General features: G+C 32.0%; 3 protein-coding genes across 5 annotated transcripts; all 3 read left to right on the forward strand.

Moving 5' to 3' along the window:
• The first annotated feature begins 331 nt into the window (after positions 1-331).
• Positions 332-2,347, forward strand: LOC126979267 (anaphase-promoting complex subunit 13). Of its 2 annotated transcripts, none has more exons than XM_050828551.1 (3): positions 332-481; positions 805-1,094; positions 2,198-2,347. In XM_050828551.1, exon 2 carries the CDS (start codon positions 862-864, stop codon positions 1,072-1,074), a length of 213 nt encoding a protein of 70 aa, XP_050684508.1. In that variant the 5' UTR covers positions 332-481; positions 805-861; the 3' UTR covers positions 1,075-1,094; positions 2,198-2,347. The 2 variants fall into 2 exon arrangements, with proteins under 2 accessions (XP_050684508.1, XP_050684509.1); XM_050828552.1 differs by having other exon boundaries at positions 805-1,074; positions 2,198-2,328.
• On the forward strand, positions 332-2,952 carry LOC126979250 (rRNA-processing protein UTP23 homolog). Of its 2 annotated transcripts, none has more exons than XM_050828526.1 (3): positions 332-481; positions 644-787; positions 2,198-2,952. In XM_050828526.1, exons 2-3 carry the CDS (start codon positions 668-670, stop codon positions 2,822-2,824), a joined length of 747 nt encoding a protein of 248 aa, XP_050684483.1. In that variant the 5' UTR covers positions 332-481; positions 644-667; the 3' UTR covers positions 2,825-2,952. The 2 variants fall into 2 exon arrangements, with proteins under 2 accessions (XP_050684483.1, XP_050684484.1); XM_050828527.1 differs by having other exon boundaries at positions 335-481; positions 632-787.
• Positions 2,953-7,162: 4,210 nt separating this feature from the next.
• Positions 7,163-19,969, forward strand: LOC126979256 (uncharacterized). The gene is made up of 2 exons (XM_050828533.1): positions 7,163-7,620; positions 18,523-19,969. The coding sequence occupies exons 1-2, from the start codon at positions 7,285-7,287 to the stop codon at positions 18,787-18,789; spliced, it is 603 nt and encodes a 200-aa protein (XP_050684490.1). The 5' UTR covers positions 7,163-7,284; the 3' UTR covers positions 18,790-19,969.
• Positions 19,970-20,247: the final 278 nt, after the last annotated feature.

The following is a 20,247-nucleotide window of genomic DNA, read 5'->3' on the forward strand; positions in this document are numbered from 1 at the left end:
TAAACAACAAAAGAACAAACAATTATTTATAGCGAACAATTAAGAACAAACTACGAACTAACGATATGCGATATTGAAAATTCAAAAGTAGAAAAATAATTTTTTTTGGGGGGCTAAGTTTGATGAGCCGGTTTTATTTTCGTTACGGAATTCCTTGATTCGGTCGCCGCGCTCAAAGCCCGCGATAAAAGCTATGCAATAGCTTAAAATAATAATAATAGTCACAGCAGGCAGTTTATAACCAAGGATCTAAGTATGAGCCCACGGACTTGCATCCCGTGCCACTAAATTAAAAAATGTACATTTCATGGCAGCAGTTCACTTCAGCGCTGTGGCCTCAACGAAGTGTTTAAAATTTAAATCCTTTTTGCTGTGGCTAATTATTGAGCATTTGTGATTTGGGGCTAACACTCTAACCGAAGATATATCTGTTTTACTTGAAATTCGGTGCTTTTATCAATCTAAAATTGCACTTTTTTGGGTAAGGATGAAACCTACAAAGGTTTTTCATTTTATATAAAATAACAAGTTATATTTATAGGTACTAACCACTTATTTAAAAAATGAATAGCATTGCAACTTACTGTACATATCAAGCAACATAAATTACAGATTACATTAAATAATAAAGGTCGAATTTCAGCAAAACGAACACAGGTAGATTATTATGAAGATAGCAAGGTACAAGAAGGCTCAAAAATACTTAAAATTTTATTACAATAACTTTGGACTTCATCAGCCATATCAAGTTTTAATTGATGGAACATTCTGTTTTGCTGCTTTCAAAGTAAGTTTTTGTTTCAGGTTAATCATATTTAGTTTGAATTACTGCTTCGTGTTTCAAAGTGCCATTGTTTAAAAATGGATAGTAAAGTTAGAAACAATGGGCGACTTATTGACATTGTTGGTGATTCATGGAGGGCAGATAAGTTACCATTTGATGATATTCAAGTGCCCCTTGAAGAGTTACCTGACCCTGAGGCAGATGGAGCAGATGCCCGTATATCTATCAAAGAACATAGTTTAAAGTGGCAAGAAAATATACCTGAACCACCAAGCAATAATCAAAACTAAGTACTTAACTAAAATATATAGTGAGTAGCTATATCATGTTGTAGTTCAGTAACAGGTTAAAAATGATGTAAATCTAAAATTATTGAACTATATGCTTTAGAAATTTTTGGTTATTGTATAGGTCTAGAAGTAATATAATATTCAAGTGTCATATAAATTAGCGAGTTAAGGTCATGAATAATATTTAGTCACTTTTTTATGTTAGCAGCCGACCCTAATGAAAATAGATGAGCCATGCATGTAATGTAATTTTTTTCTAACCACTGGTATGTTTGCACAGTACACAGATATATATAAAATACTTGTGCTGCCAGAACAGAATGTTATAGAAGCACACCAAAGGATTAGTTCAATACAATGTCGATACAATTCTACTAGCCGTAGTAATATATATTCCACAAATTTAGGTGTAGTACAATATAATGGCATATTAATTATTTTTAAGTTTTTTTAAATTTGATATAACATAATGTCATGAGCTTTGATCATTCTTACATAAGTTATTAGTATACATATATAATAAATTAATATGTGTACAATGCTATAATACTAATAGCATACGCAACTATAAAAATAAATATACGGTAATATACACATTATTATTTTTACTATACTTACTTTAAATCCTTTAGTGTCATACATAAAAATATATCAAATTACACTTACTCTGGCCTGCCATGCCATATCTAGTAGCTCTTAAATGCATGTCTTGTACAAGTCGCCTGTATTTGATCATAATGTTTCGGTTATTTCATTTCTACCCACTTCATTTTGTATAATGTCACAGTACAAAGTATAAGATACCTACTGTTTATATTGTTTTTATATAATAAAGTTCTTTAACCATTTAAATAAGCTTTCTATATTTTAGAAATTGTTTCAAACAAAGTTTTTTGGCATTTATTAATGTATATATTACATAGACACTTACACACAGAGTTCAAAGTTCTTGCATAGAATACTGGTAAAATGTAATTATATTATAATATACTGTAGTGAATGTCACTAACCGCGACTGTATATAATTGGTTGTCCAACTGTTGTTATCAACTTTAAATGATAAAAAGTAAGAAGGCTTAAATTATTTGATTTAATGTGATAATGCTCTTATATAATATTGCAGGAACAAATCAATATTAGGGAACAAATACCAAAATATCTTAATGGGAAGGTAAAATTATTGACAACTAGATGTATAATTATTGAAACTGAGAAAATAGCCAAAAAAGCCCATGGTGCACTTACTATATTAAAGCAGTTTGGAATACATGAATGTAATCATAAAGAGCCAATAACTGGTACAGATTGCATTACTTCAATGATTGGGAAGAAAAATGAGAAACATTATGTATTGGCCACACAGGATCGCGACTTGCAAGAGAAATTGAAAATGAAACCAGGGGTACCTATTCTATATCTACACAATAAGTCACCAACCTTACTTAAACCTTCAAAAGCAAGTTATTTAAGTGCTGAAAAAAGTCTTGATTCAAAATCTAGTAATATTTTCATCAGTGAACAGCAAAATGCAAGTTTGAAAAATTTGAAAAAAGTTCTGGGGGTTGAAGAATCAGTTGAAGATAATAAAGTTATTCCAAAGAAAAGAAAGCAACACAACCCCAATCCTCTCTCTTGTAAAAAGAAAAAAATACAAGTTACTAAGAGTACTGATAAAATCCTAAAAGATAAAAAACTAAGGAAAAGAAAAAAGGCTAACAAAAACACAAGTTTTCAATCATTAGTTGCATAAGCAATTCATTATGGAATATTCATAATTTTAAAACTTTTAAAGTCCGATTAATTGATAATGTCTTTATGTAGTTTTATTCAATAGAGGGCTTGTCAATATTGCTGAAATAAATAATTGGGCCCACAAAATATACTTGTATTATTAACAAATAATATTAAGTACTAGTATTTCATAATAAAATAAAATTTTCACAATGTCTAGCTCTTTTTAGCAGTAGTTTGCAAACCAACATTGGTAATGAAGTTTAGATAAAGTACATTCAAATTACCAAATACATATATTTTTATTTTAAATCACTTATTGAACATGAAAATCGTCCGCCCATTCGAAAATATATGCCTCAGACCTGAGAAAAAGACCAGTAAGAAACTCGGAAAACCGTTTTTTAAAATTAAAAAGCCTGGGTGGTCATTTTTAATATTAATAGTGACCTTTACAAGATAACCATTTTTAGGGTTAGAGCGAAGCCCCATTAGTGTATTGTGTCGCAACAGAACAACACATTGTATGCCACACCTGCGTTGCTTTGACGCAAGAGGGTATACACGCCGTCACAGCTGCATCTCAGTTCACCCTTCGCAATGGATAGATACCAACGTGTTCTTTTGTTGCTTTTATTACGCCACCACCGAAATAAACGTAGAAACCATAGAAGATTCTGCATATCTCCTTTGATAGCAGAAATAGTGATAGTCAGTTTTTTATGCAGGAATATAGGGAGTTATTGTTAAATGAAAAGAAATTATTCAATTTTTTTAGAATGAGTGTGACCACCTGCTTTAATAATTTGGTTAAAATCTTAGGACCACATTTTTATTTTATTTTTTACTGACACACTTTTATACAAATTATCTTTCCCCAAACTAGGCATAGCCTATGGGGATAAGATTATTATATATTTAATACAATATACATATTTTAAACATCCATGACTCAGAAACAAACATCAATATTCATCATATAAATGATTGCACCTACAGGGATTCGAACCCGGGACCTCTAGCTTAGTAGTAGGGTCACTCACCATTCGACTATATGGGTCGTCATTTTAAGAAGCAGTAAATTCAGGTACCCTTTAGACCCAATTGAAATTATTGGTTTTACATTGAGGTAAGTAATTCAAATAATCGAATAATGTTCATCAGTTTGTAACTGTACCTGAAACAAATAACTTCAATTAATATAAATGTCTGATATCTAACCTGTAACGTAATACTTTCGTAGCACTATAGATCGTAGAAATATAAATCGTGCATATTAGCTGTAATAGCGTATGCCGAAAGATTAATTCTTAAAAGAACATATTATTTTATGTAGGTACCGTAATATTAGCTTTAATAAAAACCGTTTAATAATGCTGAACCGGGTACCCAATGATATTTAAAAGTATAGATAAGTTACCTAGACAACATTCGGTGTTTGTAAATGAAACAAACGCACACATGAATAATTTAACATTGCAATAGCATACTATATTACGATTACACGTCAAAGAAGGATAGTAAATGCAATTATCGCAAGTGAAAAAGAGAGAAATTGCTTCGTATTTGCATAGCAAAAATACAGAATCATTCACAAGATATGATTGATGAGTTCATGTAATAAAAGTTACAAAGTAGTAAAACTACATTTAAATTAGGTGTTATTTATTTAAAACAAAATAATATTGATTATAATATAATTATAGCCATATTAATGATATAAATTATTTGTACATAAAATAATAAAAAACATACAGACATATCAAAACAAAACCGAAATGTATTAGTTAACAGTAAGGGTTCCATTTTTACAATTTTACTAACGACGGCTCCCAAAAAGTTATAAGTTTACAATTATTATTTCTTGTATATTATATAATTTATAAATGTATTTTTGTTGAGAGTTTATTACAATAAGATAATGGGAGAAACAGAAAATGATCCATTGATTATGAGCAAGGGATATATCGAAAGGGCAGTGTTACTGAAAAAACTCCTACGCAAGCAGATAGCACTTACTGTCTACGTCCGCTACCTACCCTAAATCTTGTTTTTGTAGTTTGATAGTTCAGCTATACGCACATGTTTATTGAAATATATTAAATTGCGTATAACATTCACTGCAACAACGCCGTTTTTACATCATTTCCTAAATTGTCCTAAAATATACTACCTCGATCATCCCGCAGCAGACAGGGTAGGTGCGGTATATTCGGAGTATTATCGTATCGTTCCAAATGTGTCGTTGTCGATTGTGTGTGTGTGAGTAGACCTCCTGGTACGTTAAATACATTCCAAGATTAAGTACCAATAAAATATCAAATAGCCTGCTATTACTAATCTCATTCTATACCACCTTTATTATAAGACTTTGAAAGCCAGAACTTATTATAATCATCATAATATTATTTAAGAAAGACGCTCACTAACTAACAAGAAAACTCAAGTTCCGCAATCAAGCGGTTACGAACGCTATGTATTCTGCCTACGATTTCACTTCTGGTTGATTAATCTATGACACATACACACACTATTTGTCCTTGTCGCGCTGCTGTTGACATCATATTCTCTATTTTGCTCGAACCACCACGTTAACAATATGCGATTTATTTGTAAATAAGAAATAAAATACAAATACGACGTTCTTTTATATAATTTCGGATGGTAGAAATACCTTCACTCTTATATTATATCTTGCAAACATAGTTTTTACATTTTCTTAACACACAGGTTGGCATTTTTGATTATTATTGTCACGCCACGAAAACGTTCCGCTTAGCTCGCTGCTATTAGCCGAAATTACGACAATTGTCTGAATTTATCTGCAACATTTTGCGCGCGCTAGTTCGATATCTACCTCTTTAATGTATATAATATCATTGGCTGTACCTACATCAAGCCATAGAATCATGTAGATCGCCAGTAGTCAGCTCATTGAAGTACAAGCATCGTCACGTTCTCTCGAAGACCGCAGATATACTCACGTGACCAGTCATACGCTCCTCGTTGCACATCCTCACAGCAAGGCCGAGCGTACTCTACTAAAGTGCGTAGTTTTTTATTCATTCAACTTTAACCAATGAGGTACGCCAGTGAGTGATCGCTATTGAGACCCGTCGGTCGAGCATCGCCTGGTTTACTTCCGATAGCAATAGTTTTAGAGCGAGATAGAACACATTATTTTATTCTCAGTTCTAAGTGAATGAAACGTTTAACTATTGGTCAAAATGTAAGCTTTAGTATTGGTATGTAATTTATGAATTTTTTTTAAGTAACAATTGTAATTGGTTAATTAGTTTTAAGGATTTTGTATATATATCGTGTAACTGAAATAAATTATATATTGCTCATACTACTCAAGCAGTTATTTTATTCTACCTCCAAACGCTCAGTCTCTAAAAGTTATTCATTTATTGTCTTTAAAATCAGTTTAATATAAGTACTTATATTAGGCAACAAAGCAAAGTTATATTCTTCTTCTTGACTGTCATCAGCAAAATTATTAATGTTGTGCTGTGAAAAAGTGTAAAGTGTTGGCTGAGTAGATAGCGCCGCATTAATCTGTTCGATACCCCAATGGCGATGGTGACAGGGCATGTTGTCCAGTTTGATATTCACGTGACTGCAATGATAATGATTGATATCAGCGTGATTGCCATGCTGTTGATTGAGTCTGTTCCCCGAACCGCATTTATAATATAATGATAAAAATAACTTTGCCCTGGAATGTCAAAGTTTGTAATTCTGTAAAGCCGTCCAAAGAAGGCAAAATTCCTTTGAAAAATGATAAGTGGCGGTTTTCTTTCTCTTGCAACGTGTCTAACGTTTGCGCCTCGAAATCATCTATTGGTTGATTTGATCATAGCGAAAAGGACCTAGGGGTAACGACGACATTTCTTTTGTATGAAATGGAGAAGATGATGTGTTTTCATTTCGCTCACTTTTGAAATTGTCCTCGAGGTACATTTCCTCTATTGAGATAGGCGTATCTCCGACTTCGTTGATTTAATTAAACATTAAAACAGCGCTGTTTTATATAAGCAGCACGTTTATTAGGTCTTCACATATTATTCAGACAAATTAGTTGGTGTACTTCAGATTCACAAAAAATCTAAAATAAAAATACAAAAACCAAACGACCTTAAAAACCTTTTCTAAAACAATATAACATGCACTCTTTAATCTTATCTTAAAATTCTTTTTAGAGTTCTCTTAAGTAAACTGAAATGAAAATTAATATAAGACTACCTAAAAGTCAATAAAATTTGTGTTCTTTGGGCCTACGAACTTGCATCCCGTGCTACTAAAACTGTACCTGTAGTTTAATAGTCTGTGTTTTTTGGTGGTGTTTTGACTTTTAAGTTTTCGAAAGTATTGACTGATTTAGTGAAGATATTAAAAGAGCATTATCAAGTTGTTGTGCATAATGCTCTTCATGTAAATTTCTTGTGATATTTACCTAGTGCAATAAATATTGAGATGGCTACCGTTTTTGATAGTCCTTTTATTCGACAACGTTTACATCGGTTACGGCATCGCGATTTTGATTTTGATGAAGATCAAAGATTCGGTAGATGTGACTGCACTAGTTATTCATACTTCGTCCTTTCGATGGTCTTATTTTCAGTCGGAACAGTTATAACAGTTTTAGCACTTGGAGACGCTGATGGTTATATTCTAAGCAATCTAGGACACATGTGGCTTGTCGGTCCCATATTTATCTGTTCGGGTATGATGGTGGCTGTCAAAAGCATGTTGTATTTAAGAAGGAAAAGTGTTATTCAGATGCTATTACATCAGCGTGCTATAATTAGAGTAAGTAATCGCATATATATTATAAATATGTTCCTTATAAAAATATAGTTTTCGATGCTATAATATGCAAATTGATGATTTCCAATGAGTCACATATTCTTTAACATGTTTCGGAAATATCATATTCATGTACTCTCCATTTTAGCTAGGGTTTGAAACTCATTGTTTGCACTCTTGCATTATTTTATAATCCATATTAGCAAATAATGTTAGCTGTGTTTGTTATAAAAGAGAAAGTGTTAAAGTATAACTAATACATAATAAAAATACATCCTAAACAAAACAAGTAATGGCTGTTCATTTAAAATTCATTATTTTAGTGTTAATGTGTATTATGGATATATTTCATCATTAATAAATTTCCAATACTTGCAACAATATAATAATAATTATAAAAAATCTATTGAAGAAGTCCCTACTCTAAAATTCCTTGGTATCAGTATAGATAAAAATTTAGACTGGAAGGCTCATATACATGGTGAAACTTTATGGGTATACTATGCTTTGAACCAGACATAAAGACTATGTGAAGTCAGAAATGAATTAGCATTATATTTTTATACAATATTTAAAGTGCTAAGTTTTCACAAAAACTATGCATCCCACAACCCATCAGCTTTTTTCCTGAACTCTCTTTGACCCAAAACAGATGAATAATGTAGATGTGACATCATATCAGATAATAGTAATATGCTAACTATTCATTGCAGCTGTGAGGCAAATTACGTTCTCATTTTGCCATGAAGATGAAGTTATTTTGTATGTGCATTTTCTTTAGCTGACATTGATAATCATTCTAAATTTGGATTTACTATAATTATGTAATACCAATAAAGGTAGGTAATTCTAATCCAATTGTGAAACATTGTAATGCATACATTTAAGGTAAAAAAAATCAGCCTGTCTGCATAATACTCTTTGAATTTTATTGTGCTTTGAATCATAATGTTTACTGCTCTGTGATTGGAGAAGGTGAGAAAGACATTATCCAATCACAATCACGCAATATTCCTCAAAAGATGCCGACTACTGTCATAAACGAAAACTGCTAATAAAGGCTTATTCACACTGCACCATTTTTAATTCAAGATATTTTTACTATGCTGGAAATTAAATGAGTTCACATTTTTGATAAGTTATTACCTAAGTACTTCAATGTAGTTCTGCACAGCATTTTTGGGTTTTTCTAAACTCTTGATCAGCACTGCATTGTAATGGTCATGGAGTATCAATTACCATCCGCTGAACATCCAGCTTATCTCGTCCCTTCTTAACACAAAAAAAGTATTATCCAATAAAGATAATCCTAATTGAATCTTAAGAAATTGTTCTTCACAGACAACTTTAGTCAAAAATGGATGTTTGACCATCCTCATATTAATAATAGATAGGTAGGTATACCATTCCCGGGCTGGGCAAAGAGCATTGAGTGAGGGCAAGAAATTTCTCAGTAGCAGCCCGGCGTTTAGAAATGTGGTGGCTCACCCCCTATTATGTGGGAATTAAACATAGTGAAATGTGGGTGGAAAAAATACTCCTCTGCCTTCCCTTCAGGAATACAGGCATGTGTGTAACATGTGATTTCTTATTTTGTTTATCTGTTACATAATAACAGGAAGTATGTTATTCTAATTGTATGTGAAATACATAAACACAAGCCACATGCTATTGTGCGGTTTCGTCTAGTGTGCATACCCCTTAATCATAATCTCAATTTCAATAGATATTTACCAAATTAAATAATTTATACTTTAGTTAACTTTCTGCAATCATGTTTGTAAGTTTTTCGTGTTGGACTTTGGATTGATGTATTTTTGTGTGATAATCATGGCAGATTATGGGAACAATGACTATTATGACATAATATTATTTAGTATGGGTAAATGATGTACCTGGGCTGTTTCAATGTACAAGTGATGAAATACCTAGGTACCTACTGACCTACCTACCTATAACAAAATCAACATGACAGGATATGCTGTTTTCTGTGTATTTATTGTGAAACTTAAGGAGTGTTTAAAAGCTGTGCAGGATACAAATAAGAAGATTGGTATGTACCTGCGCTTTGATAATGTTTAAGGCTGTAGGTAGGTTACCTCATTTTGTTTACAAACAACTTTTCCGCCTAAAAATGGTGGTCTCTTTAAAAGTTTAAGGGTTGTCTGAGAAAAAAAATTAAAAACAATATTTTTATTTAGTAGGGGCTATTTAATTTTATTTATTTAAATTTAAGCATCACAATACTATTGCATATGACTTATATAATGTAGCATTGAAGGGATGTTATACCATTTCTTTAGTTAGTTATTCCAGGAGACAGTGTCAAATAGATTTAAATTTAAATTATTAACACCATTAAAAAATATTGTTTTTACTCAATAAACAAATATTATCAAATAAAGTGGTAACTGGCACCAATACTATTCTTAGTATTATATTGTAGGGTCTTTAAGGTGCTTACATTGGTCAAATTAAATGTAGTGGTAATGTTTCTGGCAAGTAAAGACTTTTGACTTTGGTTTTGCACAATTTTTGAATATGTTGGTAATACAGCTAGCTATTAATGTAAAAATCATTATACATAATTATTATTTAAACTCAAACTCAAAATTACTTAACCCTAGAAATCTAACCTTATTTTACACTCCTAAAAATGTTTGGTTTTAACTATTAGAAATAAAATAAAAATATTTTTATGTAAATAGTAGTAGCAAGGATTATAAATATTATAAAATGCTACAGTCAACCACATCAGGTATATTGTTTTATTATAAAGTTACATTTTTAAGGCATTATGTAAAATTTTATCAATAGGATTTATGAGATTCATGTAAAATCAACTAGAAAAAACAAAACATATAAGTAAGTAAATAAAATTGCCCAAAAAGTCAAAAAGTTAATTTTAGGCACTACTAATGCAATATTCAAGCATATGTTCACAACATATTTATTTTGTACAAATAGGGTGATTTTAGTCATATTTTTTATAGTTGCATTGGCTGCATGTTTTCTTTTTACGGGTTTCTGTTCCTGTAGATGTAGCCATGGCCTCGGTAGGTACTAGGTTCAGTTTTTGATGATATACCAGGGGACATCCAAGGTATGCCCTTTGATTCATCAAAGCTGATTAAGAACAATAAGGATGTTCTCTTTTAAGTGTCTAGGCATTGTTATTACTTATTACTGTTAGCCTTATTTTCAGCCAAGGTTCTCTAAGGTACAAGTGTAATTCTTTCATGAAATCTCTGTAGGGTACAACCTTTTGACTGATGGTGACAAAAGTTTGTCCCTTGGATGTTGTTCCATACATGCCGGTTTCTACCTCTGAAAGTTAGCTCTAGTTTTCTCTGTTTTATAAATATTTTGAATTTTAATAAAAAAGAAAGATATTTTTGTAGTAGAGTTATGCTGCAATCTAAGAAATGTTAATTACCAGAAATGCACAGATACAGGCGTGAAGTAGCAGCCTAGTGCTACTGTGTTTCGCATAGGGTTAGTGTCAAGGACAGTGTTTTATGTTTCCTTACGGAGACACCAAATATCTCGACCTAGTGATACATCATATTTAACGTACCCTGGATACAAAATTGAGCATAAATTTTTCCCTCTCTCCACATAACCCGGATGTGTGTATGTTAGGGAGGATATCTGCTGTCGCCGTCTCGCCAATTTTGAGGGTAGGGACCTGTCTACTCTTGGGTCCCAAAGTGGTAACTCATGGGCTGCGTTCAAACGCCAATTGACGATGTGCTTGATCAGATCCCCTCTCCTCAGCAGTATCGATTGGTGGCAGATCGCTTACGACTGCAAAAAACAGGCGTATCGAACTTGGATTGTGGCGCTGGGCTCAAAGGATCCGAACTACAGAGTGCAAATCGCCCGTGTGCCCCTTGCCCATACGGCAAAAGAGAAAGCCGATCTTATTTGCGCTCTTTTTGACTCCAAATCGACTCTTGACGACAACGGAAGAACACCGCGGTGTCACAGCTGTATGCCTGAAGTACAGTTCAGACAAAAAACCATTCGGAGAGCTTTGTTTTCGTCGGACGTAAGGAAGTCGAGTCGTAGTCGTAGTTCCTGACTCATGGAAGTCACCTCTTGTCCAACCGATCCAAAAAAAGGAGACATTTCAGATCCGGCTAAACAGGCCTACAGCTATTAGCTCCCTGCTCTCCAAAATGATTGAGAGCATAATTAACCACCAGCTTTTGGTATACCTAGAAGGTCACTAGTTCAGCTTTCGTCATGGTTGGTCGGTAGTTGTTATTCTGGTATACCTACCTACACATAGATGGGCGGCGGCTATCGAAAGCAAGGGAGAAGACCTGGCAGTTAGCCTGGATATAGCGAAAGCCTTTGATCGTGTATGGAGCTTCTCTGAAAACTTCCATCATTTCGGCTTCTCGAGAGTTTATGAAAGTGGACCCCCAGCTTCCTCACTGGGCACAGCATACAAGTCATTGTAGACGGTTATTCTTCGAACCCGAAGCCAAGTAAATCGAACCTTGTCCAATTTAACCCCCAGAAGACTCAATTTTGCGCGTTTACCACCAAAAAAACCCAAATATCGTATCACCGTTCTTCTACAACACTTCCCGTAAAGCCTCTCCTATGACGATTTTGAGCTCTTCTTCTTGAGAATATTTTGTGTTGTGTAGTCTGATAAAAATTAATTAAAACCCTATTTTATAAATCTTAGTTTTCAAACGGCAATAACTTTTCATAATGAAATAATAAACCTATTTTGACGCGATTGGCGGTATACGATGACATTTTTTTTGAGCCTCATAAAGAGTTGAGTTACAATTATTGATTGAACTCGAATTTCGAAATAATTCCGAAAAAAATGTTTTTTTTTCTTTTTAAACGAATCGGTCCGAATTGTATTTAACATCTAAGTTTGGTCATGCCCGCACCAACCGCGATGAGTTTACACACATGCATACATACATACACACACACACATACACACACATACAGACGTATAGACACCATTGTGGGGATAGTCAGGGAATCTAGTAGTCCTAGGACCTTAACACTCCAAGGTCTGATGAAAACTCTATTTTTGAAAATTTTTAATCAATCATATAACAACATATCCTATTTAATATAATATTATAAAATTTAAAGTTACCTGTGCAGAACCAGACTAAATACAAGAATAAAAACAGAATACTAAATATACAACAAAAAATAGTGAAATTGTTTAATTATTATTATATTTCTTTTATAATATAAGTGGGTATTATAACTACAGCTTGTGTTATTTTAAATAAAATTCACATTAGTTAGATATATTGTGTTTATACAAATATTATTTTAATTTTATTCAGATTCATCTATATATATAAAAATGAATTGCTGTTCGTTCGTCTCGCTAAAACTCGAGAACGGCTGGACCGATTGGCCTTATTTTGGTCATAAATTATTTGTGGAAGTCCAGGGAAGGGTTAAAAGGTTGAATAAATATGAAAATTCTCGGAATTTATTAGAAACAACAATTTTCATTGTTCTTTGATGTGTCCCCCGTCGTTCAGAAATCAAATTAAAATAATAGTTTAAAGTGAATAACTAATTAGAATTTTTATATCTTTCTAACTTTCTCACTCCTGAGATTTTTACTTCCGTAAAAAATAAACTTAATTTTGGGTAACTATAGTAGGTAGATTAACTACAGTTGTTAACTATCTATCACATTAATTTTATGTAGATTGATAAATCTTAAGTTTTGCCACAAATTAGATTTCTGAACGCAAACAATATTATTTGACAACAAACTATAACATGAAGATTGATAAATCTTAAGGTTTGTCAAAAACTCAAATTTCTGAACCTTTTTTTTTTTACCCCAAAAATTCTGAGCTCGTCACCTTGAGACATAAGATGTTAAGCCTCATTTGCCCAGTAATTTCACTAGCTACGGCGCCCTTCAGACCGAAACACAGTAATGCTTACACATTACTGCTTCACGGCAGAAATAGGCGCCGTTGTGGTACCCATAATCTAGCCGGCTTCCTGTGCGAAGGAGCCTCCCTCCCACCTAACCGCACCACAAAACAATAGAAACAATATAGTTTACCAGAAAGCTTTAAATTGATTAACAAACTGTATCACAACTGTGTGTCTGTCAATATCAAATTGAAACCTTATAAACAGCCAGTATTTTAGGAAAACTCTATTTTGTAAGTGAGCAACATCATGTGTTAATTCATGTGTCATTAATCGAAAATAATAATAAAATTTGATTCATACCGAGCATTTTTTTTATTTGTTTTAATAAAAAAAGGATTCCTTTTGTTTACTTCAAGTTTGTTTTATACAAAAGTTTAGGTCTTTTATTTATCGATTGAGGCAGTATGAAGTCTGCCGGGTCAGCTAGTTATAATAAAAGAAGAATAAGAAGTCTATTTGTATATAGTAAGAGAATATCTCCGAGCTTGGAAGAATATAGGTAATACACCATTCGTGATCTCGTTTACGGAATTGAAAAATACATTTATCATTTCGAGGAGTAAGCTGAAATTGTAATATCGCCTTTCCCGATAACCGTCATTTGTAAATCACGTGAGGTGCATTTTCAAACATATTCCAGTGGAGCTTGGACTTTAAAACACATTGTAATTTAGCAATGAACGTCGAATGAAGGATTAAAAGCAACTAAAACTATCCCTTAGTGGGCTGGGCTTACAAACTGTCCCGGTACGTGGATCACTTTGGTTATAAGAGTAAGCGCGATTGAATCCCTGTCAAGCGAGATTTTTAGAACAAACTAAACAAGGATTTTTCAATTAAAAATGCCTGCATGCGTTGTTAAGATGTGTAGGAATCATACGGATCATCACCCCAAGGGTAGTGGAATCACTTTTCACGTTTAAGTATACTAATTACTGAAAAATACAATAAAACATATTTTAATATACACCTAAATATTTCATTAAGTTACAAACCGACTTAATTTTTAATTTTGCCTTCTAGTGGGACGGTGTTGTGTAGTCTTTTTTGTTTGTGTGTGATTTCTTTTTTATACTTTTCAACTCAATATATAAATAATATAAATATGTGTATGTTATATAAAAATGTGTATGTTCTAATGCCTAGACACAAAATCATAATTCGTTCGACTACTGAAAAACAAGTGGTTAAAACTGGGTTTTTGAAATCTGCTGTATGGAAACAGAATACATGTATACAAACTCTTTTGACGATCTGGTTGTAGAAAGAAAACTTTTCTGGTTTCTATCCTACATGTTTAGCCATGATCACTTGGAACTTTTATCGGCGTAATATGTAACCACGGACGTTGCAACAATAATCCAATGCAGTACAAAGGGATTCATTCATAGAAAAACGCTGCAAAACTTGAAACTTAGTTTAAAGTTTACAGGGAACTGCATTCCTCTTGAAGACTTTCCTATCCCCAATTGCAAAAACTCCTCTTTATGGCTAATTTACGAGACAATGCCATACAATGATTTAGGTTTCAAAATACTCTTAACTGTCAAACTAATAATGTGCAGAAAAAATATTTTGATAATATAGTTGTGTTGGCTTTGCAACTTATACTAGACAAAAATTGTCAATTTCTAGAGACAATTACAAATAATTAGATACATGTCCGGTTTTGTTTGCAACAAAAGAACTATATTTTCACAAACTGATAAATGATTTAGGTTGTTTTGCGTATCCATACATATATAGTCCAAAAATCAATTTGTTATAATATGACTGATCCCCTCATGTGTAACGCATACATCGTCCACGTATCTGACAAACATTGACATTATGTGATATTATGTCTAGGGTGAGAACCAATTACCGTAATTATGTCATGCTGAGAAGTGAGAACCAATCACGTAAATCACGTTATGCGCATGACAATGTAACTTACAAAGCACATCCTAATATCGACCTTAATTCAATACAAATAACATTTCCCTTCTTATTAAGCATTGACGGTCTACTGTATTGTCACTTTATGGTGAGAATTTTTGGCGAAAAGACATGTATTCACATCTTACTACACATGAATTTTAGTATTATCTTTGGCTAACGCGAGTTACAGATTTATTAAAATAAAATACTTCTTAAAGGCTTAAAAGGCGTGTAATTATAATGTAATTTTACGTAAGGTTTTTGCGATAAAGTTACATTTTTATTGTTATTGATTTACCCGACATATCGCAACCTTTGCAGTAATCAGTCCCACTGAAAATATTAAACACTCACACAAAGGAGTTGAATTGTTATAGTATTTTTAAAGTGCATTTATTGCATCGTCTCAAACTTTTTCGTCTGTGTGTTGCATGTCGCGTGACGGTCGGGCGGCGCCTATAGTTCGCAGCAGCTGACCGTGTAGTGTATAGACTATTACTCATTTAGTTGGTGACTTAGTCTACTTTTATTATTTCCCATTATTATTCCAATTTTCCAAGTATAAAATTAAGATTGATAAAGCTATTTTTATACCCTTAATGAAATATTATTCCAAAAATGTTTAGTTGAATGTCTATAATGTGAAAATAAGTTTCACTTTTACCATGGTTTCATAAAACCACCCAATCCTTTTTAGCTATAGTATCTACCTACATTACTTTCTTTAAATCAATATAGATATTGTAATACAAGTTGTATTTGTACCATATATACATTTGCTAAAATGTATAAAGTGCAAACAAAGTGGTCTCTTTAGTGTACCTAAATAAATTATTAACCTTAACCCAAATAGCTTATCTGCAGCAAATGTTTGACAATGAATTATTAGTCACTCTTGTTACATTAAACTCATATTTTTTATTGTTCACTTTGCTCTCAAAGATTTCGTTTAAATAGCAATCTTGCAGATGATCAAAAAGTGGAAAGAAATTAATTTTGGTATTTCCACATCGATATGACATGGGTAACTTAATAAAACATTTCCATGTTTATATCCCCTTTAACCCATTTCCATTAACCATGGATATTATTGAATGAGTTCCAAACATCCATTGGAGAATTTCGTAAGAAATCAATGTTTTTACAGTTTCCCCTTCTCAATATTATGTATCTATATATATAAAAGAGAATGTAAGTATATTTTGTATGTTCCCTAATAACTCTTAAACTATTCGACCGATCTCAATTAAATCTTTTGTAATAGATTCGTTGAAGCTCAAGGAAGGTTTACATATATAGTTTGTCGTGTCACGATCTCACCCACGCATTTACCATATCTCTCGAACCGTTTATTGACAGAACAACGTCTGTCGGCTCAGCTACTAATATATATATAAAGTTCGGCTGTAGTGAACAAGGGCCGATTCGGTTCTGGCACTCGCCGGCCGCTGCCGCGGCAAGTCTCGCTTGGCTGGTGCGTTGTGATTAACAGTTTAAATTTGTTTTGGGACCTACTAGTGAACGAGGGACGATTCGTTTATGGCACTTGCGGGCCGTTGTCGCGGCACGCTACGAATTCGAGACATCAACAAGCGGCCAAACCTTGTGATTGGTCGCTTTCGCCAGCGCGCCTAAGCTCCGCCCTATTTAACGAAAATTTACCTCGCTTTTCAATCGGTTGTTATTTGGTTTCAAATATTTATGTAACTGCCCATTCCATCATTTTTACTGGCCATTTATTTATAAGACTGCTTTCACTAGTATTTTAAGTACTGAGATTGTAGGATGAAATAACCAACCAATTTATTTTTAGTTAAAGTCTATGTTTTACTACCACGCTAATATACCAACCGCCGATAACTAAAATAACTTCCGATTATTATTTTTAACTGATCATAATAACCATTCAAATGTTTAAACAGAATATTTTATTGAAGATTTGATAGGTACATGCCATGACTGACAAGCAGTCCAACCTCAATCTAAATTTAAATAAACTGATCAAGTCATTGAGCTCTCCAAAAGACACTGAATCAGGGGTAAGGTGCGTAATACAGGATGTACTGCCATGATTCAGTATGTATTAAAAATATAATGTTTTTCTTTTAAATAACATAGTCAGTAAATAATTGTAATAGTATGCACTTTAGCTAATTATATATTTATTTGCAAGTTATCTTGCACAATGTTTTTTAATATTGCAGAAAATTCATAATTTAGGGTATCCCAAATAAGTTTTTATCACTCAGTCTAACAATATCCTAGTAATGGATTTTTTGAGGCTCATAGTATAAAATTCCATTATGTACAAAAGTATTGATTATGTGAAAAAAGTTGAGCCTGGAAAAAGATCTGTCAATGGATTTTAGTCATAGGGAAAATGATTTTTAAAGCACCAAAAAGGCCAGATATCTTCATATCATTCTGTGTTTGGCAGTGATCCCTTTCCATCTGGTGACCCAAACATAATTAGCCGAAATTATATTATTTTACTCAGTTTTCTTCCAGTGAAAGACACTGTGGATTGCTTTATTTATTTATCTTATAAGAAAAACACACACATAAATAGAAATTCATTAGTAGAACAGTACACATGTAGTTATAATAGTAAGTAAGAGCTATAATAATATATATAAGAAATAATCATCATTCAGCCATTTAGGAGTTGAGAAATCAGAAAATATTCAATTCAATTTTGTTTATATGTAAATAGATAAAAACAAAAATAAATGACTTGTCATCAAGACTATATTTAATTTAGTCATTTGGTCAGCCAACCTGTTTTGTTGAAAGAGTGGATGTTGATTATTTCAAGGTTATTACTTATTAATATTATCTGTGTGAATTGTGACACATTCAAAAGATTGTTATATTTTTTTATTTAAATAAAAAATTGTACAGCTAAGCCATTCTTCAACTTTTTGCTTATCTTAATTATTAAAAATAATGAGTTTATAATTTAAAATGTGATACTCTTAAGTTGATGTCATTTATGTTTTTTTTTGTTTAATTTAATATTATATTTTCTAGGACATGGCAAGTGCACAAGCTGACCAAGCATATAGTGGCCAGGTTCCTCGAACTGCTTCAAGTGCAACACTTCCTCCCTCATATGAAGCACTTATTACCAATGCTGCCACAAGTAAACCTCAATCATCAAGTTCCGAACTCCCCCCTCCTACATATGAGGAAGCTATGTATCTGATTGACGATGAAAAATTTCAAATCAATAAAAATGAGGACGGCAAACCAGAAACTGGTGTCCAAACAAATTCTCATGATGGTATTAAACCATAGGGATTGTTTTAGATATAAGAATTTACTTAATATTTAAGATTTGTACTTATTCTATTCAGAAGTTGAACTTATCATAGTATTCTAAATGTGCCTAAACTTTTTGTCTTGATGGTATTTATTATACAGTGCCTAGGTCCTAGAGTACATAATAATTAATATAAAGTATTAAGGTTTCTTAAAGTTGATAATAAATGGCCATGGATAACAAGTTGTATAGAATTTAGTAGTCATTTTGTAAGTAAGCCATAAAAAGGGCAAACATAATATTTTTATAGTATGTACATTTCTTCATAATTGAACAAATTATTTTTCAAAATTAATAAAACTCAAAGAAAATTTAGAAATTTTCTACTTGCATTCCCATTTTTTATAAAAAAAATAATATACAACTAATCTGCCCTTAATTTTTTTTTCAGAAAATGTGTTATTATTTCAAATATTATAAAATGACTAATATTTAATGATATTTTGTTCTTCTACTTATTAATTTAATTAATAACATATGCACTTTTTGGCTATCATAGTAGGCTAGTTAAAAATTTAGAATTTTAAGATCATTTTGACAATTGTTTTAGAATTCATCTCAAGGTATCAATGTTATCTTTTTTTTATAAAACTGCACAATATTCATCGTGTGTAAGTGCCTTGCATTATCTGTATATGATATCAACAGCATTTTTTTTTGGTGATGGGCTTATGCCAGTGTTGTATTATTCTCCTGTATTTCATTTATGGTAAGGTAAAATTACTTAAAATTAATTGAGCAAAATATGTACTTAATTATTTTTTATCTCACAAGAAGGTATTAATTAATAAAAATAATTCTATTGTTTGGTACTAATCAGCAGTGTTTTTACATTTGTGTTCATTAATGTGTAACTTATGGTTTGCAACATTTAATTATAAATAGTTACTTGTTTGTTTTTGGTTATTAATTTTATATCAGTGGTTATTTGCCATCTAATGATAGGAAGTTTACTACAACTTAATGTTGTGAAGACTGAATCAAATTTTACACATTGTTGAAATGTATAATAGATTCATACTATAGTTATTGTATATTATAATGTTGATCTGAATAATGTTACTTCCAGTAAAAAAAATACATCAAGTATGTATATTTAATGAATGTATTTTATTTATATCTAGTTTTATCAAATATAAAGTAAGTAAAAACCCATCTCAGCTTTTTTATTTGATTTTAAAATATAAACTGTGGTAGTACTCTATTGTTGCATTTTAATTGCAATTAATATGATACTTGACAATAATTGTCAACCTTAGGTTGATAACAATAACTATTTTAACTTGTTTTTGACAATTATATAATGCTAGCAACTTTTTCATGTTAAATTCTTGTTGTACTCCCTCATGGACTACTTAAAATTTAAAAAAAGAATTATCCTCTATACTTTCCTGTACAAGGAGTCAGTTTAAAATTACATTACCTAATTTGAG

The sequence above is a fragment of the Leptidea sinapis genome, chromosome Z, assembly GCF_905404315.1.
Source record: "Leptidea sinapis chromosome Z, ilLepSina1.1, whole genome shotgun sequence".
NCBI lineage: Eukaryota > Metazoa > Arthropoda > Insecta > Lepidoptera > Pieridae > Leptidea > Leptidea sinapis.